At 37.7% G+C, this 26,492-nt stretch overlaps 1 protein-coding gene across 1 annotated transcript in view; it reads left to right on the top strand.

Annotated features, from left to right (window-relative positions):
* The first annotated feature begins 1,203 nt into the window (after positions 1 to 1,203).
* LOC139711531 (uncharacterized) overlaps positions 1,204 to 26,492 on the top strand; it is a 32,676-nt gene continuing 7,387 nt past the window's right edge. The window contains exons 1-6 of the mRNA XM_071623408.1: positions 1,204 to 1,346; positions 13,586 to 13,737; positions 14,888 to 15,009; positions 22,622 to 22,754; positions 24,552 to 24,622; positions 25,340 to 25,545. Of these exons, the coding sequence (XP_071479509.1) occupies positions 1,204 to 1,346; positions 13,586 to 13,737; positions 14,888 to 15,009; positions 22,622 to 22,754; positions 24,552 to 24,622; positions 25,340 to 25,545 (827 nt within the window). The remainder of the gene's footprint in view (positions 1,347 to 13,585; positions 13,738 to 14,887; positions 15,010 to 22,621; positions 22,755 to 24,551; positions 24,623 to 25,339; positions 25,546 to 26,492) is intronic.

Genomic DNA, 26,492 nt, shown 5'->3' on the forward strand with positions numbered 1-26,492 from the left:
ACACTTTTTCAGGTTTATATTTCTCATAGAATATTTGGCTAAAACTTAATGTAATATATATCATATTGAAGGTTATGTAATTGGCTATCAGCCTAGTAGGTCAATAAAATGGAAAACTTTACGCATGAATGAACACCTTTGTTTTTCTCTTCGAAGGCACAAAAGCAAAAATTGCAAAATTGAACGAGTTGTCATTCGTGCGCAAGTGCTTCTCCATATAACAATAAGAACAAAAGACAAATTTAACACAATTAGACACATGAATTTAGTTGCAAAAATGAACCTTTGATCTCTATGATATCTTTGAAGCCCAAATATCAATAAAGGAAATAATAAGGGAGAAAAATGAAGAATCTTGGGTCAAGCAAAAATTCAAATAAAATAATAAGAGATGAAGAAATATTGATAAAAATGGTATAAATTTCAATTTGTTTTCAAATTATAGGGGAATTGTAAATGATATTTGGTTCTAAACTTTATCTCATGAATCTTTGACTAACTTACTAAAAAGAGTAAAATAAAGAAATTCTATTTATTTATTCATCTTTATGCCATTACTCCCCATGTCGTTTGAAATTTTAGCTTACAAGAAAATCTAATTTTCTTCCTTTAGTTTCCCATTTTGTTTCTGTTTGAGGTTATGAAGAGATAAAGAGAACAAAAACTTGTTTATGCTTTTCAGTTATGTCTCTCATTGTTTTAAAATGGCTTTTTGTTGTGATTGTTATCTTGAAGGGCATTACCAAATAAAAGACAACTTGTCAAATTTTGCAATTTTTACTTTTGTGTCTTGGCGGGTAAAAATGAATGTGTTCACTCATGCGTAAGATTTCATTTTGTATCAACATACTAACTTGATAGCCAATTAAATTACCTTTAATATGGTATATAATGCATAGATTTTCATCAAAATCTTCTATAAGAAATATGATCTCGAAAAAGTGTTTACTTTCTTTTTTTGCTGAGTGTATTGCCAGTACCATACTTTTGTTTGAATTATTGCCTGTATTTATAATGATAATAATGGTGTGATAATGATATTGAATTGGTAATTGTGATGACGATATTAATAGTGATGACAATAATGTTATGAAAAAGAAAATATTAATATACCTGTACCAATGAAACTTGACCAGTGTTGTCCATGTTATTGTTAGTGAACATTGAGGGCAGTGTTCCATGTAGAGAAAGAAATCTCCGAAGATGGTAGGAAAACATAGTCACAGTCACAGCCAATCGGCCTCTCAAAATGACGATCAGCACCAGCATTCCGCTGGAAAAGGTTGCTGTTCGGATTCGAAGCCCCTTCCAAAGCCCATGGATATATTTCAGGCTGTAAAAGCTGGGTGAGTATTGTTGCAAAATGAACAAAATCGGCTGTCTGCGATCGAATATGGAAGTTGGGAGTGCTGTTCAGTCCCATATACTTGTGAATTTGTTGTACGTGTACACTGCAGCATGCCTGGCATTTGGCTTTGCATTGCATTGTCAATTCATTCAGTGATCACAGTTACAGGCGGGCTTCGATCATCCAAGGGAGTTTTTCTCAGAAGCGAAAGATACTGGCCCTCGATGAACTCTTTCACAGCTAGCTTTGTGGTTAGACATAAAGTGTAACTGCTTTGCCTTCACCGCGGAGGTCAAGTAATAATAGTAATATGTCGCTCAGTCCAGCCAGGCGGTACTACTAACAAGTTACTAGTATGATGAAATTCGACTAGCCTGATATTCAACATGCACCATGCAAAATTACTGTTTACCGACATATGCAAAATAGGAATAAAAACATTTAAATATACTTTTATTATCATGACATTTCATTTTCAGTGGTGGATCCAGGCGCACGCCGCGCCCCCTCTTGTTAAAACAAAAGAAATAGGGCGGTGAGTTTGACTCAGTCGGTAGCGCGTCTGCCTCACGATCCTAAGGGCCTGGGTTCGAACCCGAGTCTGGACTGAGCAATATTGTGTGTAATCATATCACCGTCCTCTCTAGTGAGAGGCAAAACACTCTTTCCCTCAGCTCAGATAGGACATAAAATGGATTGGAGGTCCCGTGAGACCCTTCAACTGCTGATCTGTACGACTCACTACGAGTGTAAACACAGATTTGGCACATCTGTTTGCGTGGCTGTTTTATGATAATAGCGTGCATTTCTTCATATCACAGATGGCACATAATTAAATTCATGGTGCATGGATAAATTTACATCGTTGTACATTACAGATCTTAGGCAATTTTTTGCTTTAATGCCCTATATTATCGGTATGTGAGTTAAATTTATGTTCTTTTTAATACCCTAATCGAGCAGTGCATGCGAATTCGAGTATTCGGACACCCCCCACATTCGATAGCATAGTGTGTACTATGCTGTGTGCACATGCATGTATTGTTGTGAGGGCTGTGGGATGCAGTGTGTGTGTGCGTGTGCGCATATTAAATGAAACACTAACGGTACGCTGCACCGTTTGCTCTAAATGCCCTTCCATGTCAACAGTGGTGAATCTTTTGGCCTTCATCATATGATTTTAAATGAATAGATGCTGTGAATTCTCAAGGAGGGGATCACTAATTATCCTAGATATTCCTATTGCAGAGGGCATGTAGACTGTCTACTGTCCTTGGCGAAATTATACTGTGAAATAATGGCCAAAAAAAGAGAGAAAAATCCACAAAAATTTTATCCCAATCTGTCTGTTACCATTTACATATAATTGTACACAGATACTGATATGCAGCCACCACATGCTATACACCGTACGCCTTGCCTGAGCTGCACGGTTGGTGTTTCGCGATTTGTGGCAGCTGATGGATGAATGAGGCATAAAATTATTTGGGCAATTCCGCACTTAGGTGGACATGACATCAGTAAAAGAAATGTGACTCCATATGTTAATCTTTGATTTAGGCATCAACTAATGCAATGGATGTTCAGGAATCATTGTACAAAAGTCTTTGAAATTCGGTATTTTTTTTTTTTGTCAGTTTTGTTGATTTTTGCGATATCTAAAATCATCATTTTAAAGGACAAGTCCACCTTCATATACATGTGGATTAAGTGAATGCAGCAATATTAGTAGAACACATCAGTGAAAGATTGGGGAAAATCGGACAATCCGTTCAAAAGTTATGAATTTTTAAAGTACATGTATCTGCGTAGTCACTGCTGGATGAGAAGACTACTACAGTGTATGATGTCATATGCGTACAACCATATAAAGAAAATAAAAAGAGAATTTCACAAAACTTTACTTTTTGAATAAAGTGCACATTTCTTCGACTTGTTGCTGACATATGTTAAGGGTAATATTATTCCCCCTGCCTTCTGAAAGAGAGAAGTCAAGTGTTCTTTTGTTATGTGAGAAAAGTGAAAATATGATGAATTTTCTTTATTCTTTCTTTATATCGTTGTACTCATGTGACATCACAAGCTATAGTAGTCTTCTCATCCAGCCATGAGTGAGCAGAAACTTCAAAAATTCATAACTTTTGAACGGATTGTCCGATTTTCCTCAAACTCCCACTGATGTGTTCTACTAGTATTGCTGCATTCACTAAACCCGCATGTCTATGAAGGTGAACTTGTCCTTTAAATGTACATGTGGGACTGGGGACAATAAAATTCACTTAAATGCAAATTACAGTGGGTTCTTTTGATATTTTCCAAGAAATTTTGCTATTTAAGGGGAAAGGATTTTACCCATTTTGATGCAGAGGTCATGTGATGTTCCATCAATTACAAAAGAGTGAAATGACCTGCGGAGTTACTCTGGACAAATGTAACACCACTTACCATGCTTTTTAAGGTCTAGCTAAAAGAAATAAAGATATCAGTTTTAACTGCTAAAAACATTCGCTGGAACATATATATCATGATGCTTTAAATAAAATAAATGGGACACTCTGCAGTAACTTACATTTTTGCAAACATTTTGTCAAAGGACATTAGTTTTTACACATGTCCTTTTTTTTGTAAAGTTGCTAACTGACCTTGGCAATTCCAATATTTGTTTGATTGTATGCATTCTTTTTTATATCATGAACCTTGGAAGGAGGAATATGCTGTGACAAGATTTTGACTTGAAATGGATGGTATTTGGTGATAAAAGCGAATGTGTAAAGTTATGATCCACTTACATGTTTATGTGACATTACTAATCGCTGAATTGCCCATTTACAAATGTACATGATTTTAGTTGCTAGCTAAAATGTTCAATAGTCGGAGGCTGTTGTGTCGCAGACTTCCTCGCACTTTGCACCATCTGGCAATCTTCCGCGATGCAACATTGTATCACAAGAAATTGCATTGTGTGAGGCAGGCTTAAAATCATACAAATATGATGGCATGTAAAGCTAGATAATCCTGCAATGTAAGAGAGTAATGGCACGCAATATTGCTCAGTGTTAGATGTTTCATTGAAACTCACTGCAAGCTATCGCTAGTCAAAATGGCAGCGTGAGGTGGGCTTTAGGGAGCTTACTTGTCAAGCGATGTTCCATATAACAAGAGAAGCTCGCTAGCTGCTCAGTGCATGATTTCATGGGATAGCACCTTGGCATATGGAGATTTAGGTGCCAATAATGTAGGGCCCTAAAAATGTGTGATTGCCAGATCTAACTGTAAAGGTCTGGATTTTAATGTCAACAAAAATGTGATTAGATCAACCCCCCCCCCCCCCAACCATTATTTTTTTTTCTTTTCATTGTGGCCCTTGTGTGAGACTGGAGCATTATAAATGTTAATTGTTTTATGCTTGAGTGGTCTACGTACTAGACTAATATCTAATCTGCCTTAGGGCTAAGTTTGGGAGAGATTAGCAACAACAACAACAACAACAAAAGGCTTGGCCAGTTGAAGCTACAGTACAGTCTGAAAGTGCAGTGCCTTGGCAAGTAGAAAAGTGTGTACTGATGTCTATAGTGCCACTAATGACAATGCTAAGTTCTTCAAGTTTTCTTTAAGAGGAGCTTACTCCATGAATTCCCAAAGGCCCCTGGTTGTTTAGTCTGTTCCAATGTCATGATTGACGGCCAGCACAGCAGTCGCCCTGCTGAGCAGGGTGTGTGGCTGTGGCTATAGTTATCGCTACCAAGTGTGCTGTACATACACAATATACAAAGACGGCTATTAAAACTTCACAGAATGTATGCACTTTGATGTGCACATGTTCACATTTCCATGTACATGATACAGTACATGTGCTGTATACACAGTGGAAGTCCTGTGATGTGCATGGTATCATTATCAAGAACAAGTTTTTTTTTAAGCGATAACTTGAAAGTCAATGTCTACATTGACACTTTCTGACAAACAAATTGGTTCATATTTATATTTAGAAGTGAAAGTACAGTAAGCTAATGTATTAAGCACATACCCTGTGATTTTGGTACAATTTGGTTCAGCGGAATTCATGTACATGGATATAAAAGCACATTAGCGTCAGAACTTGTAATAAGACACACACAAAAAAACAGAAAAAAATGCATTGCTGAGTGCTACAAGTACAATGTGTGCCAAGAAAGTAAACAAGTAAAGCCTCCACCAGTATTACCTTTCATTATTGGATATATTAAAGAGAAAATTTCTCTGAATTTTCTTAGTTAAAAAGCATCAATACTTCATGTTATTATGTCAAGTGGTACATGTATGTGGATGCAGTGGTTACACGGGAAAAAAAGATGAAGTTCAGTTTGCCTCCTTTTAAGTCAGTCAATAGTACATAGTACATGTACTTACAGAAAATATCCAGCTTGATTTACCTGACTTCTTATAGTACAGTTCTTTGATCACTCACTCAAGATGACCTGAACCAATTGTTGACTAGGTAATTCATCTGCTCATGCTTCACTGGTAATCTGTACTATCACAGTGGACCTTAAGCAGGGAATGCACTATTGTTCCATGTATGTAATCCCTACAGGACACTATGATCAAGTTGGGGGGTGGGGGTGGGATATGTATTAAGTGATTAGTAAAGCTACCTTTTGGCTCGTTATGGTATTAGTTAGGCTCCCATTTCACATTATGGAGACCCTTAAGAGACCACTGAGAGACCAAAATTGGCAAGATCTGTCAGCAATATCCAAGACCAGATAAAGATAGTGTCTACTATGTGAATTGGCACTAAAAACCCTTGAGACATTGTTAAAAGACCAAAAGGTCATATTCCCCACAAATAGATCTCTTTGGCTCCTCTTGGAGATTGCTGAACGTTCAGTGAGAGGCCAATAAAACTCCTGAGGGATTAACTGAAAGATTATCTGGCATACTCTTAACCCGTTGAGGACGAGTCCCGAGTATACTCAGGCAAGCGTCTATGGGAAATGCGTGTTGTAGCAAAATCAAACCATCCTCAACGGGTTAAGAAATCTCTTCAAGAAATCTCTGAAAGACGTGTCTTTCAATAATCCCTCAAAGATCTCTTAATAGATTTTCAGTGATCTTCCCCAAGACTGTGGCAATTCTTGAGAGCAGCGTCCTCGCCAGAAAATGAAGTACGCGTGGCGGAAAAGTGCCGTCAGGTAGTTTGAAATATTTACGCGTGGTGGCTCAAACTGAACACGTGGTCGGGTCGTCGGGAGAAGAAACGGCGCTTACACACCGACATGCGCGTGCGCGAGAAGCATGCAAAAACAAAACAAAACAGAAAGAGAGAGAAAAAGGGACAAAATTGGTGCGATATCGCACTGTCGACTCTGCGTTATAACGTTACAGCTTCGTAGCTAAAAAAATGGTACTAAAAGTGTCCGAAATCATCCCTCCGTTTGTAACAGATTTTATATAATATGCTGGGCTCGACACTAACGGTTCCCCGGGGTCACCAAAAAAGTCGGATGTTTGCCTTTGCTTTTGGAAATGAAAAGCGGTAACAATCGGCTCCATACGATGCCAAGATAACTGTCGGATATTTGCTTTTAAATTTCGAAATGAATAACAGTAACATTTAGTTGCGTTCGATGGTAAATTTTATGTTTGATGTTTGCTTTGACATTCGGAAATGAATAGCAATAGTATTCAACTCCGTACGATGATAAAATGAATGCCGGAAGTTTGTTCTTACGTTCGAAAGTAAATAACAATAAAATTTAGCTCCGGAAGGTACTAAAATAAATATCGAATGATCCCTTTGACGTTCGGAAATGAATAACAATTCTATTCAACTCCGTACGATGATGAAATAAACGTCTGATGTTTGCTTTTATGTTCGAAAGTAAATAACAATAACTTTCAGCTCCGGAAGATGGTAAAATAAATGTCAGATGAGTGCTTTTACGTTCGGAAATGAACAGCGGTAACAATTGGCTCCATACGATGCAAAGATAACTGTCGGATGTTTGCTTTTAAATTTCGAAACGAATACAGTAATATTTAGTTGCGTTCGGTGGTAAATTTAATGTTTGATGTTTGCTTTGACGTTCGGAAATGAATAACAATAGTATTCAACTCCGTACGATGATAAAATGAATGCCGGAAATTTGTTTTTACGTTCGAAGGTATAAATAACAATAAAATTTAGCTCCGGAAAAAGCTAAAATAAATATCAGATGAGTGCTTTTACGTTCGGAAGTGAATATCAGTAATATTCAACTCTGTACGATGCTAAAATAACTGTCTGATGTTTGCTTTTAAATTTCGAAATGAATAACAGTAACGTTCAGCTGCGTTTGATAATAAAGTAAATATCTGATATCTGCCTTGACGTTCAAAAATAAAAAATAGTATAACATTCGGCTCCGTACGATGCTAAAATAATTTCCAGATGATTCATTTCACTTTTGGAAGTGGACAGCAGTAACATTCGGCTCAGTACGATAATAAAATAATGTCGGATGTTTGCTTTTAGATTTGGAAATGAAAAACGTTAATATTCTGCTCCGTACGATGCTAAAATAAATAACAGATTGTAATTGCTTTTACACTTGGAAATGATTAACGGTATCAATCGGCTCAGTTAGATGCTAAAATAAATAGCGGATGTGTTTTTGCTTTCACGTTCGGAACTGAATAGATAAGGATTTAACATTCATGAAGCTCCGTAAGAGGCTAAAATGAATGTCGGTTGTTTGCTTTTAAATTCAAAAATCATTTACGGTATTATTCGGCTCCGTAAGGTGCTAAAATATTAGTAAATGTTGGATGATTGCTTCTACAATCACAAATGAATAACAGTAACTTTCGGCTCTTTACAATGCTAAAAGAAATGTCGGATGTTTACAAAGGTCTGCAAATGATCCCAATTTCTCATTTCAAACGTAAGTTTTGATCACCTAAATATAGGCATTAACTTTTATAGTAATCTATAAGCCTATTTGCTAAATCTTAGAACTCTGAATAACGGTAAGATGATTGATTTTTTTTATTCATTTATTTCAGACATGGTATACCTGTATCACTTCAGTCATACTTTCTTTTTATTTGTCTAACGGACCGGTATCACACTGCAACGCTGCGTTAAGCTTAGCTCCGCGTCGCTGAAAATGTGACTTATAGTCTGCGAAATCATCTTTTCTTTTATGACAATAGTGGATACGTATATAACTTAGTAAAGTATCGGTTTGCATCATTTTTTTACACTTTATTTTGCGTTTCTTTTTCATTTTAAGGATTGCACTGATTTGAAGAAAAAAAGAAAAAGGAAGAAAATATTGGTGCTACTAGCCCATAACGAAGCGTCAACCCACCATAAAAGCTGCGTTTACGTTAACTTTACGTTGCTGAAAATGTGACTAAAAGTCTTCGTAATTATCTTTCCTTTAATGCAATATTGTTGATACTTGTCACGTAATAAAGTGCAAGTTTGCATCGCTTTCATCCTTTATTTTTGTGCGTTTCTTTCTCTATTTCAAGTCTCACACGATTAAGAAGAAAAAATGAGCAAAGGAAGAAGTTTTGAAAAAGAAAAGAAAAAGAAGAAAATATTGATGCAAGTATAACAAAACGGCATCGCGGTATCAAAGCTGCGTTAGCTTAACTTTGCGGTGCTGAAAATGTGACTTCCAGTGTCCGAAATTATGTTTTCTTTCATCATACAATGACATAATTGTTGTTATTCATCATGTAACTAAAGTGAAGGTTTGCATCTTTTCACTATTTCCTTTCGTCTCATTTTTTTTTTTGTTCTGTTCTTTAAAAATCACGCTATTTAGAAAAATGTGGAAAGAAAACGAAGATGATGAAGAAGAAAAAAATAGTGCAACTGTCGTAACGAAGCAGCATCCATGCTCTATCAACTCTGCATTTAGTTTAACTAAACGTCTCTGTGAAGTGACTTAAGTGTCCGAAATTCTTTTCTTTCATGACATGATTGTTGATATTTATCACGTGACTAAGAAAAGATTAAAAGAAGAAAGTATTAGTGGAACAAACTGAGCGCAGAGTCAGCGTCCTCGCACTAAATGTGACTTCAAAAAATCTCCGAAATTATCTATTCTTTTATGACAATATTGTGGATACTTATCACTTAATGAAGTGAGAGTTTGCATTGCTTTCATACTTTCTTTTGCGCTATATTAAGTTCTTTTTTTTATTTCAAGGATTACACTGATTTGAAGAAAAATGGAATAAGAAGAAAATATCGGTGCAACAAGATAACAGAAGCCCGGCATCCCGCCATCTGAAAGCTGCGTTTTATCAAAGCTTTCTTGCGTCGCTGAGAATGTGACTTATCTAGAGTTCATTTTATTTTATCATTCAAGAATCGCGAAATTTAAGAGAAAAAAAAAGAGAAAATAATTTAAAAGAAGAAAGGATGAGTGGAACGAACTGATCCCAGAGTCCGTGACATCACACTATATCAACGCTTTATGTCACTAAAATGTGGCATTTATAGAGTCCGAACGAAATCATGATTTCGTTTATAATTGTTAGTACTTATCAAGTAATAAAGTGAAGGTTTGCATCACATTTTATTCTTTCGTCTATTTTTCCATTATATTATAATATACTTCAAAGATCACGCAATTTAGGAGAACATGCATACGTCTTCGTCTTATTTCATGTCTCCCTCTTTTGCTGTATTTCCCCTCCAATGAATGATGAAAATAACAATTATGTACATGTCTCCCTCACAACAAAAAGAACCACGTGCTAGCAACCTTCGTAAAGTTAAATCTAACTGCTAATTGCTAGCAAAGAATAGCCACCGTGGGGAAATACGACAACAAATAGAAGCAAAAGATAAGCATGCATTCTCTTGGGATCGAAGACGCTTGACATCCTCCCACCCCCCACCCCCCTTTTGCAGAAATTTCCACAAAACCAGGTGCCAGACGCAGGTGCCAGACGAAAGAATGCGCGCACTAGAATTCTGTTAATAAACAGAGTGTAAATAGCCTGGAAATATCGATCGAAGAACTAGCTCGAGAATAGAATTAAAGGAATCATTACAAGGATCATGATTCTATTAATTTAGTCTTTCTTTTGGCCTATAGTAGAAACATCGAACAGTCGATCATAATCCGGGATAATAGTGTATACTTGATTATTTTAGATGTTCCTGAACTATAGAAAGGGATTGATTAATCACTCGATTTATTGAATCACAGAAAGACAGTAATTATGAAAGGACACGTCTCGATTGCAGACAGAAATTCACTACGAGTATGTGATATGCAGCCACTACCCGATTAGACAATTTCAGGCTCATTAAGACTGCGTATTACTTTTCAAAGCTTGAAAGAATTTCACCTGTGAACTGTGACGGTCCACTATATACGGAGATGATTTGGCTATCAACATTCGTTTGTTTCTCATTTTGTTATGTCTTGTCTGTTTGTTTGCTTGCTTGCTTTTGTTTGGTTTTGTTTTTGCTCGTACAAGACATGACGATTTCTTCGTATCGAATGTAAACTGTTACCGCAATCAAGCCATAAAGCGCAGCTGCGGCGCATTTGATTCATTGAACTTGAAGTAGCCTCAAACAAGGCAAGAGCACATGGCACGTGTTTCGCACATCGGCACATCGACACACAGCGAGACATTTAGCAATCATCGTTATGGCAGACAATCTGATTTCAATCATGGGAAAAGAAACTGGAATACTTGGGAAAATGATGATGTTTAAAATCAAATCAAATAAAAAAAAAAGCCTATATATAAAAACGCATGGCTTATTCTGAGTTCTAAGATTCAACATAGGTTTATAGATTGTTATAAAAGTTGATGCCTATTTAGGTGGTCAAAACTTACGTTTGAAATGAGAAAGTGGGAGCTTTATTTTGTAGACATTAAAATGTAAACATCCGACATTTGTTTTAGCATTGTAAATAGCCGAAAGTTACCGTTATTCATTTCTGATTGTAAAAGCAATCATCCAACATTTACAAGTATTTTAGCACCTTACAGAGCCGAATGTTATACCGTTAATCATTTTCAAATGTAAAAGCAAACAACCGACATTCATTTTAGCATCTTACAGAGCAGAATGTTATCCCTATTCAGTTCCAAACGTGAAAGGAAACATCCGTTATTTATTTTAGCGTCTAACTGAGCCGATTGATACCGTTAATCATTTCCAAATGTAAAAGCAACAATCTGTTATTTATCTTAGCATGTACGGAGCAGAATATTTCCGTTATATTCATTTCCAAATTTAAAAGTAAACATCCGACATTATTTTATTTCATCATCGTACGGAGCCGAATGTTACTGTTGCCCGCATCCGAAAGTGAAATGAATCATCTGACAATTATTTCAGCATCCTACAGAGCCAAATGTTACTGCTATTCACTTCCAAACGTAAAAGCAGTCATCTGACATTTATTTTGGCATCATATCCGGATCCGAATGTTATTGCTATTTACTTTCGAAAGTAAAAGCAAACATCCGACATTTATTTAATCATCATACGGAGTTAAATATTATTGCTATTCATTTCCGAACGTCAAAGGGATCATTCGACATTTATTTTAGCATCTTCCGGAGCTGAATGTTATTGCTATTTACTTTCGAACGTAAAAGCAAACATCCGGCATTTATTTTATCATCGTACGGAGTTGAATATTATTGTTATTCATTTCCGAACGTCAAAGCAAACATGCGACATTTATTTTAGCATCTTCCGGAGCTGAATGTTATTGCTATCTACTTTCGAACATGAGAGCAAACATCATATTACATGTGTTTTATTATCGTACGGAGTTGAATATTATTGTTATTCATTTCTGAACGACAAAGAGGTCATCCGACATTGATTTTAGCATCTTACGGAGCCGATTGTTTGATAACGCTGTTCATTTCCAAAAGTAAAGGCAAATAACCGAAAAAAAGGAGGTTGAAACGTATGAAATAAAAAAAAATACAAATTTTAGAGCTGCTGAGTACAATACTAGTTTGTGCTTCCAAACATTGGCAGCTTTGCTTGCTGGATCACTCGCACATGGCTCGATCTGCGATCTGCTGCTCCGGGGATTGCGCGCGTTCACGTGTAGTAACAGTGGCATGCAACTCACAGTGATCGGAGAGAAGCGCCGGTAAATTTTCTGCACCGGAATCTCGGTGAACGTGGTGCGCTCACTTGTGCACCTGCGTATGCTGGCAAGCAAAGTGGAATCGGTAATAGGTCGACCGCGTGCGATGCGGGTACATCGCACACGATCGACGATCTTGCCGCTAAAGCGAGCGCCGAGCAAGTAACTGTCGAGCATGCGTTCGAAGGAAACTGCAAAAGATTTATTTTTTTTTTAAATGGGAAACATGAAAAAATGGGAAAGGAAGATAACAAAAACTCTGAAGATTACGCGTGGTAGTCCAAATTTACGCGTGGCGCAAAATTGGTCGCCACAATTCACGCGTGGCGCAAAATTGGCTGCCACAATTCACGCGTGGCGCGCCCGCCACGCGTAAAACGCCTGGCGAGGACGTTGCTTGAGAGACTGTTGAGAGATGATTGAAAGACTAAAGACCTTTGAATACTCATTGCGAGATCACTGAAAATCTGCTGAAAGACCACTGAAAGACCATTATTTTTCATTAAAGACTGCCAAAAGACTATTTTGGAATCATTTCATTTTTTTTTTTTTAGGAGAGAGAGAGAGAGACCTCGGAGACCATAAAATTCACTGAAAGTCACTTAATAATCACAAAGACATCAGAGATTTTTTTAAGTTCACTGAAAAAAATGAGATCAATTGAGATATTTGTCAATATTTGCTGTCTTATAGTGGTTGTTAAGGTGTTTTGCCATATGTAGATATTAATTGGGGTGTTGCGTAAATGTACTGAAATAGGCTGGTAAAGCCCTTCATTTAGCAGAAAGTTTTTCAAACATCTTGATATATGCAACATAATGTACCCAGAATGTGGAAGGAAAATCCAGGGTTTATAAGTCAATACAGTTATTTGTTTTGTTTTGTTTTCTTTTGTTTTTATATTGGTGAAGATACCTTTCATACTTTTAGATGATGCCATAGGCTTCAGCCCCCACCCCCCCCCCCCCAAAAAAAAAAGAGAAAATAAATGAATAAAGTTATAGTAATGCTATGATCTTCACACACATATGGATGCTAGCAAATTATTCTAAAGCCATTTCCGGACATGGTACAGTATCAGATTACACATCTTTGTTGTATCAATTATTTTGTCCAGTCACTTGATGAGAGTACAAGAGCTGCTGGAACTCGAAGGGCCGAGTATCTTGACCGAGCATGATGACAAAGGTCACACCCCAGTCCACTGGGCTTGCCTGGGAGGCCTTACCAACATCATCCGTATCATGGTGCAGTGCAAAGTCCCTCTCGGTGAGAACAAACAACTATTTGTACATGTAGACCCTGTGCAGTTATACTTCTTGTATTCATGGATTTGTCTTGCTTAAAATGTGGACACATAGAAGAATATGCTATTCATTTTACTTTATTCTGTTGACTCATGCCACAGCTCAAATTCATTGCAATGACGGTTAGACGTGACAAAATTAATCAAGCCTCGGTGAAGTGAAGGCAAGCTGTATATGGTGTTGCCATGGGTAATCTTTCTGAAGAGATCAGACGTGTCAGTCCGGAATGTACGTAGACCTGACAGTACAGTAGTTTCCATGCCTTGACCAGAATAAGGCATGCTCCCTTCCCCAAAATTCATGGAACAATTTTTGCAAATATGCAAACCATGGTGATGGATTGTTCACAATGCAAATGAGATGAGATAACTCTGCTGTATATCACAGCACTACAGTTGTACCTCTACAGATCTCTGTGCTTATCATGGAATATTACTCACATATGATATATAATCCAAACAAACAAAAGATAAAGAGAAAAACAAGTGTAACATATTCCACTTCCTTTGAGGAAAAAAGTTGCTTTTTCACATGTTATCAAAACACCTTGTCTCAGATTTGTCATATTTTCATGATTTTAAAGTGCATATTTCCACCTCTCGCTCTGATCGGACCTTGAGAAGCATGAAGTAAAAACCATTTCTTACATGCTGTATATTACTTCAAGAGAAGTTTATCCCAGTCACAAGAAAAGTATGAAGGCTAGAAATTTCATGTACGGAGTTCATAATGGAGAAGTATCAATGACTTGTTTATGCAGTCTTGATTTTATGGGATAGGTCTTGCCTGATTTCAATAATATTTTTATTGATTGATTGAGAATGTTGCACAATTTTGAGGTTAAGAGTAACTTCATTAGGGGAGTTTTTGGTTCCTTTTTGGCCGACAGGTAGATACATCCATTGAAGTGCTTTTTCAGGGGGTTTCTGTGATTTTGCACCAATTTATCTCAGTAGTAACTGTTGTGAAAGCTGTAGGTATGTGCTCGATATCTATTGGTGACACATGCTATGAGAATACCATGATTAAAAAACTTGCAGCATGAATTATGGTGTGAGGAGAATTACCTCAGTAGGATATGCGTTCTGCATCTTTGGTCTCCTATAATAAAGACACACAAAGCAAGAACGAACTCGGAGCCAGACCAATCCACTGGGCGTGTGTGAATGGTCACATAGCAGTCGTGGACATCCTACTACAAGCTGGAGTCAACATCGATACAGTGGACAACAAGGTAAGCAAACATCTTGATTCCTCTGTTAATCATTAGTTTGCTCTGGGATTACTGAGGAGTGGTGTATGCATGCCTTGTTTATCAGGTGTGTGTATCAAATATTTGCTGCCAAACTTAGCCCATAACTCAAATATCCACAAACATACTGCTTGTTTACATGTAGTTATAGATCAACGCCAAGGGCATGATTCTTGTTGACCACCTCTCCTTCCATGTGTCCATCCATCCATCCATCCATCCATCAATCCATCCATATGGATAAATCATAACAAGTGATTTCTTGTCAACACAGTTCAAAATTGACTTTGAATATTAAAGACACCCAGTCGCGAGGATACATGGACATATTTCAGCCGCGGGCGGCAGCACGTAAACTCGCTTCCGAAGTTGCTACGAAGCGAAATGTGTGTGTGCGCAAGACATCCCTAAAGCAATGTATCGCGCTATAGTATCTCGATTGCTCGCGATCGCTTGCTGAGCGCGGGACAGTACGTTTTGTGTAATGTGAGTGATGTTCGCATGAGCTAGTAGCTAGCTGCGTATACTTCGTACGACTACGCATTCTCTTCATCGCATCGTCGATCGTCGTCACTCGTCAACTATACTGTAATCATCAGATCAGATCAGATTAGTGAGTGCAGACCACATTATAATAGATAGGGTGGTCATCATGGACGATGACACATCGTCATGGGTAGCGGATATTACCGCCGAGTTGTCTATTCTGAACGCAGACGATTGGGTCGGAGACCCTGCCTGTATCATGTACTTGCCCTCGCGTGTGTACATAAATTCAGGACGGGGAAGCGACTGTGCCCGTGCAGGGCCAACGGCCAACGGCCACAGTTGCACTGCACATTTATGCAGTATTTTTGCACTCTTCATTGTTTTACTAACTAATATGAAGAAGGTGAGCGTTGTATCACCTGCCTGGAATATACTTTATGTAAGAAGCAATGCCGAAACCCTTTCATTTGACTAGGTAAACTCACAGTTATAGTTCTGTCAGCTTAGCCTGGTGTGAATAATCTTAAAAAAAGACACACACACACACAAAGTGAACATTAAAACTCATAGATAAGTACATAACAAATAAGATGTAATGCCTTCTTCAGACAGGAGCATAAATAAATTATTGTCTATCTCCCTCTTACACAAACAAACAGAACACTATTGTCTCAACAATACAGTGTGAAGGATAACCATTATAAATAAACCTATCACAGGTATCAGTATTTGAGGTTATGTGTGAAAAATGCCCTACAAATTAATGAAAATCGCAAACAGTAGACCTTTGTCCATAGTCAACTCAGTGTAACATCGCAAAGCCATTGTAATGGGTTAGCTTTCTACCAAACACTGATTAAAATACCAATCAGAGGCGTACCTTTGATCAACAAATAAGGGATGTGCCACGGATACCAATTAATCGTACTTGATGAAGCTCATACCTGTACATATTAGCATGTTACAAACTGATAGGTTCATATTGCCCCTTGACCTATGACCAATATCTGTATTAGAATTAAAACAATGGATTCTTATGAACTGTTGTTCATCAACAACTTCCACACCAATCAACATCCCTATTAGACACTCCTACACGTTATATGAAGATGTGAAGGTAAATAAAACTGTAACTTTCACGTACAAGGGTATTGTACGTACACTACTGTAACTCTGTAGTTACTACCACTGACCTGACACTGTCGGTGTAACCAAACTTTAACGAATTTCAACTGTAAAGGATCAATTTTTTTTTCTTCAGAATTTACATTTCAACATACTTGTAGAAATTCACATGAAAAGATGTACACTTCACTGGATCACTTGAATTGAGTTTCAAATTATTGGACCAAATGCATTGGAAGTTTGACTATAAATGCAACATAGATGCCTGAAACTTTTGCCAAGCTTATGAAAATTACAATCTTTATCAAAATTCCTTAACCAAACTTAAAATGTAGGGCCCCTAAATATGATGAAAGAGGAGACTTTGCTATACAGTTAAATCAATGGGGACAAACAGTATTTGAATCGCAGCCATGAAATCTGGCTATGCAAATTTAACCTGGATTGTTGACGCTAGCTGCTCAGGAAAGTGACCTCTCTGTATCTATCTAGATTCTACATTTGCACATGAAATACTTTAAATTCTCAATACTGTGATGACAAAAAACTTACCACTACTTGCGATTCCCTGACTAATGACATTTGCTGCCTACTGCTGGGTCAGTTTTTAAGAAGCGATAAACTGACCCAGCAAATGTCATTTCGATTACGGCGTTGTCATAATTTGACATAAATGAGAACTTAGAGAAGTTTTTCGCGGAATTATACATAGAAAAATAGGCCTACTTGTCGATGAAACGCAAAGGCCCTAGCAGTTAAAGATAGATTGGAAAAAGTCATTCCATTTCAATCATTGATTCATGTAATAGACTTCTAACGTTACTTATACATCATCTGGATCTGGATTCCTTGAAGTTGTTGACTTGGTCAGCTGGGGTTGCTTGATTGGCGTAAGCCGTGGCATTACAATTCCACCGTGCATGCCGTAACACGAATTTGCACATTCTAAATTCCTGCAAAACTGTTCATGCAACTCCAGCAAGTGGAAAGCAAATTTTTCATCGGCACGCTGACGCTGAAGCTTCCCCCTCTGCCACTGGTCTCTTACTTGTCCTAAGCAGGGAGGTGAGAGGAAACCTCCATGTCCTAAGCATGCTAAGAACACGTCTCTCTGCGTTCTCCACTCGTCGATAGCGTCAAACAAGTAGATACGTTTTACTCGAGTTGGACGGCTGTTTTGATCTCCATTGTGAGGTTTCATTACTAAACCAAAGCCAAGGCTAATCCGAAACAGTACACACATACCACACACATTATTGATATTGACATACCGGTACCGACGACTTTATACCAACTTTGTTATGTTCCGATCCGGCCCAACATACTGTAACACAGCTGACGCAGCAGACAATTGCCAATGAGATCAAAACAACCCGCCATATGGCCATGAGCATTGCAACTTGCTATACATGAAGTTTAGAGTTTTAATATTTCTTCATCAAAGCATATTTATAAATACCAAATATTAAACAACGTAATATATGAATGATTTAAAATATTGTTATGTAATATTTTCAGACATTTTAAAATATTATTGCTTAGATTGCTGAAATTGGCACCATAGTGCAAATAAACAGAGACTGCAGCCAGATACGTACGTATGTACACCACACAGCTCTACTGTTGTGTCGCGACGGGGACCCGTAGGAGAGATTTTCATGCACATGGCTGTTGTGCGGTTTTGTGCGTGCACCCATTCGGCCCCATTCGGTAGGTATTCGGGCGTCCATGTTGAAATTACAGTGGACGGCTCGCACGGCTCTCGTGCCCCATCTGGTTTTCGCTGGTGCGCTGCGTAGCGTCGTGTTCGGCATTCGGTACGTACGGGGGTACAATAACGGGAGGAGCAGCTTGTCGTGCTTTTCTACTGAGCTGCGAATCGCCTGCGACGACCGATTGCCTTTAACTAGTGAAATATCAAATTTTCATTAATAGACATGTTGGGAGGAAATGATTAGACAACAGTACATGTGGTTATGATGCAAAGACTTGAGGTCATTCAATCAAGGTCAAAGGCCAAGCTGCAACCTGTCAGCAATAATTGTATAGTTGTATAACAATTGTACATAAATTGATTGAACTCATTACACTATAGGAGTGTGGAATGACTAATATTGCCAAAGAATGGCTATATAGTAAAATGTCAAAAGATGTACATGGTATTATATTATAGTGCGTAGGGATCAGATCCCACCCTTATCAAAGTGTTATGTTTTCGACCTAGAGAATACCTTTTTTCAACAGTTATTGCACAGCTAGAGTTGTACAATGTACATCTAAAAATGTTGTTTACTAACCTATTTTTGAGGTCAAATTTTATAGAAATTTAATGAGAAAAGGAAACATGAAAGACTCTGTTTAGGAAAGTATTCAAATTGTTGTTATGGTGCAGGTTGTGTTCTGAGGGATTCAGTGTACAGATGTACAATGTGACAAATGTTACTTTTTTTTTGTCTAGTATGTGCACCTGTTGTGTTTTTGTTTGTTTGTCCAAAAATACTGTTATTATTTGTGGAAAATACCCAAATTCTGTTACTGCACACGTCTACTGCTGGAAAGGTCAAAATGCCTATTTTCCACTAAAAATACTTTTTTTCTCCCAACCGTCAGAATGCAGCAACACTGTTTGCAAGGTTTACATCCCTTTGTGATATGAAAAGGCTGAAGGCTGGTCTTAGGCAATGTTGACCCCTCCACATTTTAAAGACTTTTTGAAGAGTCTTTGTCTGGTACATTTTCATATGATATGCCTGTATGCATTGATAAACGGTAACCTGTGTTTTTATCAGATTTGTGGAAATGAATTGAATTGAATAATCATACATACTCGTGGTGCAGTCTGGAAAAGTATGCTGCTGCAGTGTGAAATGACTTTTTGCAGCTTTGGCATAATCTCACTGGCATGCTATTTTTTTTTCAACTTTATTTTCCCAATTCACATGCTGCTTCATATACCAAATATGTGCCTAATAATGAATAGTACATTATGGAAAAAAATAACATAGAAAACTATGGTATAAGAGCTTGCCATTTGCTCACATGAAAATCTAGACAATTCTTTTTCATAGCTATGATACGTTCTGTATTTTCCAAATGCTTCATAGAAAACAGAAACGGATTTAGAGTTGGAATGGTATTTTTGATTTTACAAGAAAATATAAAATATTTTGCATGATAGATAATTGTATTCACGAAATGTCCTCTTTCAACATGTAAAGTTCCAAAACATATTTCCTCATCTGTAAACATAACTTTGCGGACATTTTTAGCTTTGAGCCAAAGAAATACTTCATACCAGAAAGATGACACATGGGTACATTTCAGAAATAAATGTATTAATGTCTGTGGATGAGAGTCACAAAAATTACAAATTGAAAAATCACTGATACCTATTTTACTTTAGATAATGTTGAGTAGCAATTTTTCTGTACGAACTTAAATTGAGAATTAAGAATTCTATTCTCTATCGATGATCTATAGATCAAAGAAAAATGAGACTTCGCCCAGGTTCCATAACAAAGAATCTTGTACGTTCAAAGTAAATCAGTTTCCCATTTTACTTGATGGTCTGTCTCTGAGAGTGTGGTTTTATGGTTTTTTACAAAGTATGGGTAACACAATTTTGAAACTCTTAAGGCTTTAAGAAAATTGTTCGGCAGAAGATCACAAGGATTCGAAAGTAATACAACATTTTGACAATTTCTATTTTGTTTTATGGTGAATTTCCCTGGCATGCTATTTTGGCCCTGTGATATCCATGAGGCAATTATTGAACTGTGCGCAGAATGTGTGCATGGATAGGAATGACTGTAGAATTTCCTGTTGTGATACCTTGAGGAAATAATGAAAGTTGGAAACTGTGCAGATATTACCTTGAAAAAAAAAATCTATTGTATATATATGAGGTTTTTTGTTTCTTTTTCATGCCTGAGTTGGGTAAAATGTTTATCATTGCCATGAATCCTATCATACAGTATGTCGATCTTAAAATGTTCATCTAACCAAGACGTACATGTACCCAGGTTACTTCCAATAATGTACGCGTAGCCCTGTGTGAGAAACCAATAGTGGAGTGAGATCATGGATCACTGACTACACACACTTGAGTACTCTTTGTATGATCATACATGTGTCCTCATGGAAATTGTGCCTGGTATGCAGTCATAGATCTGATATAGATAGTGGTGTAGCTGTGCATGTCATCAATGCAATGCTAAGAGTTACACTGTAGATTGGCTTCCATCAGAGATGTTGTAGATGTGGAATTTTGCTTTCAGCTAATTCACCTTTTTTGTGGTTCTTTTTTTTTTTAATTCTCTCTTCTCTGATTTTACAGTAAATATTGGTTGTAACATGCAATTCCATACTGTGTTTAAGTTGACTTCTGTAAATAAGAAAGTCAGACAAAGAAAATGAAAGAAGTTTTATCAATATCAGACATATTTGTTCATATCATTTTATTGTCCCCGCCGAACGAGTTCGAGCAGGGGACTATGAAACGGGCTCCGTACGTGTGTGTGTCCGTGTGTCTGTCTGTCCGTCCGTCCGTCTGTCTGTCTGTGCGTCCGTGTGTGATCAAAATGTTCAATTTGCTACTTCTCTGTCATTTATGAGCCAATTCTAATTCTGTTTGCTTTATATGATAGCACTACATGGGAGCTTTGAAACTTCTACACAGAATTTCAGTTGTGACCTTTGACCTTGACCTTTGACCTATATTGTACATTTTGCTTCAAAATGCTACTCCTTCGCCATTTCTAACCCGATTTCGATTCCGTTTGCTTTATGTGATGGCACTAGGTGAGGGCTTCAAAACTTCTACACAGAATTTTGACCTTTGACTTCTTTGACCTTTGACCTTGATTTTTGACCTATATTGTACATTGGCTACAAAATGCTACTCCTTCGCCATTTCTAACCCGATTTCGATTCCGTTTGCTTTATGTGATGGCACTAGGTGAGGGCTTCAAAACTTCTTCACAGAATTTTGACCTTTGACTTCTTTGACCTTTGACCTTGATTTTTGACCTATATTGTACATTGGCTACAAAATGCTACTGCTTCGCCATTTCTAACCCGATTTCGATTCCGTTTGCTTTATGTGATGGCACTAGGTGAGGGCTTCAAAACTTCTACACAGAATTTTGACCTTTGACTTCTTTGACCTTTGACCTTGATTTTTGACCTATATTGTACATTGGCTACAAAATGCTACTCCTTCGCCATTTCTAACCCGATTTCGATTCCGTTTGCTTTATGTGATGGCACTAGGTGAGGGCTTCAAAACTTCTTCACAGAATTTTGACCTTTGACTTCTTTGACCTTTGACCTTGATTTTTTACCGATATTGTACATTTTGCTACTAAATGCTACTTCCGGCGGGGACATATTTTACGCACCGCGTAATTTCTACTTTTCCTTGTTTCATTTCATATATTTTCCATATATCCAAATGATGAATAAAATACAAAGTAGCAATCATTTGTAATGAAAATAGGAAAGTATGAAATTTTTAAGTGGCACCTGTTTTCATATTTAAAAAAAAAAGAAAAAAAAATGGTTGAGGGGATGATGTCATAACCTCACAAGACTCCCATTGACCTGTGTGTGAAATGTCATTAAAATCTTGTTTTTGTTGATGATCCAATAGCAGCTGCAACCTCATTCCCACTAAACTTGTAGCTAGGTTATCACAAGACCATGATGATTTGATGCAAAAGGTTTTCTTAATTTCATGTCAACAAGGAAGGTTCGTGAATATTTGCGTACAGTTCACATCCTGGTCATCCTTTTAGAAAATGTCCAACACCCGTCCCCATGTTGTGTTGTTCATACCTGTTGTTAGCAATCATGTCATTAGGAAGTAGTAATGGTTATTGGACCTTTGTCAAAGATTTATAATGTACATTTCTAAATATCCAATATCAGTCCTTTCCTAATTTTCTGTTGCTCTGACAACATCTGATTGAATTTTCTGCAGGGATGTTCCCCACTCATCATATCGTGTCAGTATGGCCAGACCCAACTTGCCGGTTACCTCATGGGCAAAGGGGCCAGGCTGCAGCTCACCGATAGGGAAGGGGACAATGCACTCCACTGGGCAGCATTCAAAGGTGGGATGATGATGATGGTGATGATGACTGATGCTGATAATGATGATGGTGGTGATGATGATGCTGATGATGATGATGATAATGGTGATGATAATGGTGGTGATGATAATGATGATGATGATAATGATGATGATAATGGTGATGGTGATGATGATGATGATGATAATGGTGATGATAATGGTGGTGATGATAATGATGATGATGATAATAATGATGATAATGGTGATGGTGATGATGATGATGATGAAGAGGAGGAGGAAGGATGGTAGAAGGAATGGTCTAATCTGGTATCTGCAGTTACCACCTGTGCTAACAGTAGTGACTTTTCACTCGAGATTTTGTTGGATTAACATACTTCATTTGAAAACAAAATGGGAAAAAAAGTGACTTATTTTTTTTTTTTACATTTTCTTGGGCTCAGTCTCACAAGGTCAAAAGCTCTTCACTCATGATGACTTTTTGCCCCAATTATTGAGAGTGTTTTCAATATTCATGAATGATATATCGTCGCTGGGGTGACAAGACCTCATCTACAAAATGTGAAGCATTCAGGAGAGAAAAACAAACAAACAAAAACAAAACAAACAAACAAACCTGGCAGCTAAAGCCCTACAGTTTTGTTTATCAATTGGGATAGCATTTCCTTTGGGTGGCCGCGATGGCTTCATTTTGGGGGGTAAGACAGCTAGGATTTGGACAGGACATCACTTAACTGATTATCTGACTCACTATTTTCACCAAAATTTGAGATACGGGGTCTTGTCACCCCAGTGATGATATGCTCTCGTTGTCTTGTCATTTATTGTTACATGATTCGTGATTTCCAAGTTTTTTAAAAGCTTGCAGACTTGAAATTTGCAGGGAGGATTTATCCTTCAAAATGTAGTGTCTACTTAATTAATTGCAGGAGATATTGTACAAGGGCCTACTTATGCATACAGTACCATCAGTAACCATCTTTCATGGCATTCAAACGAAAGCTGCTGGTATGCACCATAAGCATACAATGTACCTTTCCCCATCTCTGCTGGTAATTGTCCAATTAGGTCGGTGCCTGTACCATGTGTATTTTCCTGAAATAAAGTGGTACCTACATGTATGTGTACATGCATTTCACAGAATAGGGCATCGACCTGTTCTACAACGTATCTTCCTATGGCCATGTAAATTAGAGAATGGCAACATAACATGAGACTAGATGTGGTTTGGATCAGTATGATTTCAGCAATTTCTCCAAATACAGTAACAGTCTAGTATGAAATAGAAATGAAAATAAGATGTGCTAAAATCAAGTTAGAAGAGTGAATCTCCTTAACATTGCATTCCTCATCACACATGTAGCAACACACTGCACACTGTAATGTGTTCTGCGTGTAATTTACAATGTACAAATTATTTTGTATGTCTGAATGGCTGTAAAATACAGAAGACCAAAATCATGCAAATGTGTAAGATGAACTTCTCTTGAATGACAACATCATTGAGGATTTTAAAAAAAAAATGTTATTTACATCTGTTTTATACTCTCTGAAAGAAATAGGAGGAAGGTTGTAGGTTAGACAACTTCTCATTCATGGATTGTCTATTCTAGTAAGTGATGATGATAAAACATGTGTTTCTTGTGTACTGTAGCACTTAACACTGTATGAGTCCCTGTGCTCTCATATTGCTCTCTGAGTGTACCATATACACTGTATATCAAGTACAAGAATTTACTATCACTTGGTAAATAAAGAACTATGGACAAGTGTTCTGTCATAATGCAGGGTTCAAAGTACTGTTGCTTTCTCTTTCCAGGGTTTTGCGAACTGACAAGATTATTAATATACTCTGGATTCAATCCAAGACAAAAAGACAACTATGGTCAGGTAAGAGCTTAACCTAATCCGACAAGTGTTTAGACAATTGTATGGACTTCAGTGTGTGCGCATTTGGAACTGAGAATGATTTCTCTGTCAGTACCATGAATGTACTATATGATACTTCAGGCATATCTTACATGTGATGTCAATTGATAATGAATGTCATGTGTAATGTTAATTGATAATGAATGTCTTGTGTGATGTTGATTCATGGTCACAGTAAGACTATGGACTTGCAAAGGATTAATAAACGCACTGCAGTACACACTGATATTTTCTTGAATGGCATTTGTTCATTTCATGCTTTGTAGTCTTCACATTATCATGATGATTTAAAAAAACAAAAAACACAGAAACGTTCAGAAGAAAGTGTGACTTTTTAAATAAACTATTGTTGAAACATTGCTTGGTATGAGATCGCATCTCTCAGAAAAAAAAAATAATCCAAGCATTTGAGCTTGGGACCTGATAGCATGGTATCGGGGCTCTAGTACTAGTAGTCATTTGATATTGCAATGCTAGTGTGCTGGACTGGGACAGTGCGTTGGACTGGGACAGTGCGTGTGGAGCAAAATTTTGTTTTCATTTTTGCCTTGTTTTCATGCATTGTTTTTTTTTCACAATCAAGTTCCTAGTCACGAAACTTGCAAAAAGAAAATGACTCCAAAAATTTCAGTGTATACGGTATATATGTGTTTTGTTTTATTTTTTTTGTTGAGACAGACACCGCTGCATTTGGCCTGCATAAACGGTGACCTGAACACGGTGCGGATGCTCTGCGAGCAAGACGGGGTGGAGATTGACCTGGAGGATCACAACCACAAGACCCCTCTTATGCTGGCCAAAGGTCGTAACCATAGCGAGATCGTGAGCTACCTCGACAAGGAAACGCGGAACCTGCGCAGCGTCATCCCTAGGATAGATCTCAAGTGAGTTGGGAAAGCCTTTTTTCTTTTTATTAGCTGTGGGTGATGAAGACAGTGAGGTGGCTTGCTGGATGAGATTTAAGAAAAGAAAATTAAAATCCCTAACCTTTAGAGATGGGGTTGTGTTACCCACTGCCAGATTTTTTCAAGTTCTGCAAAATGTGTTCTGTAGATGCCATTTCCTGTCATTATAAGACTTGTAGAATTGTTCAAACCAAACTATTATCCTGTTAAAGAACAAACATTCTCTCTAAGCTTTCCCATATTAGTTATGTGCCCACAAGACATTATAGTCATCATCAAAGAAATAGAATTTACTCAAAAGCCTGTATGGATAGAACATTTTAGAATTGGTTTTTAGCTCACCTGAGCCAAAGGCTCAAGTGAGCTATTGCGATCGCCCTTCGTCCGGCGTCCGTCGTGCGTCGTGCGTCGTGCGTCGTGCGTCGTCCGTCGTCCGTCGTCCGTCGTCCGTCGTGCGTCGTCCGTCGTGCGTCGTGCGTAAACTTTTTACATTTTCATCTTCTTCTTGAAAACCCCAAGACCGATTTTCATCAAACTTGGCAGGTAGCATCCCTAGGGGGTTAGGAACTCAATTTGTTAAAATGGGCACCATGCCCCACCCAGGGGGCCCCCAGGGGGCCCAAACCCCCCAAAATTAAGGAATCTGTAAAAATCTTCTTCTCTAGAACCAGAAGTGATAGAGCTAAGTTAATACTATGGGTTAGTACATTGATGACTGTAGTTTCAAGTTTGTTCATGGCAGAATCAGGGGTGCCCCCCTTGGGACCCAGGGGAGGGGGGTGGGGAGGGGTTCTAATGGGGCCTAAATTGTACATTTTCTCATCTTCTTCTTAAGAACCCCATGACCCATTTTCACCAAACTTGGCAGGTAGCATCTGTAGGGGGTTAGGAACTCAATTTCTTAAAATGGGCACCATGCCCCACCC

Source organism: Diadema antillarum, unplaced genomic scaffold, assembly GCF_040938485.1.
Source record: "Diadema antillarum isolate AM-2024a unplaced genomic scaffold, OU_Dant_1.0 seq00001666_RagTag, whole genome shotgun sequence".
Taxonomy (NCBI): Eukaryota; Metazoa; Echinodermata; class Echinoidea; order Diadematoida; family Diadematidae; genus Diadema; species Diadema antillarum.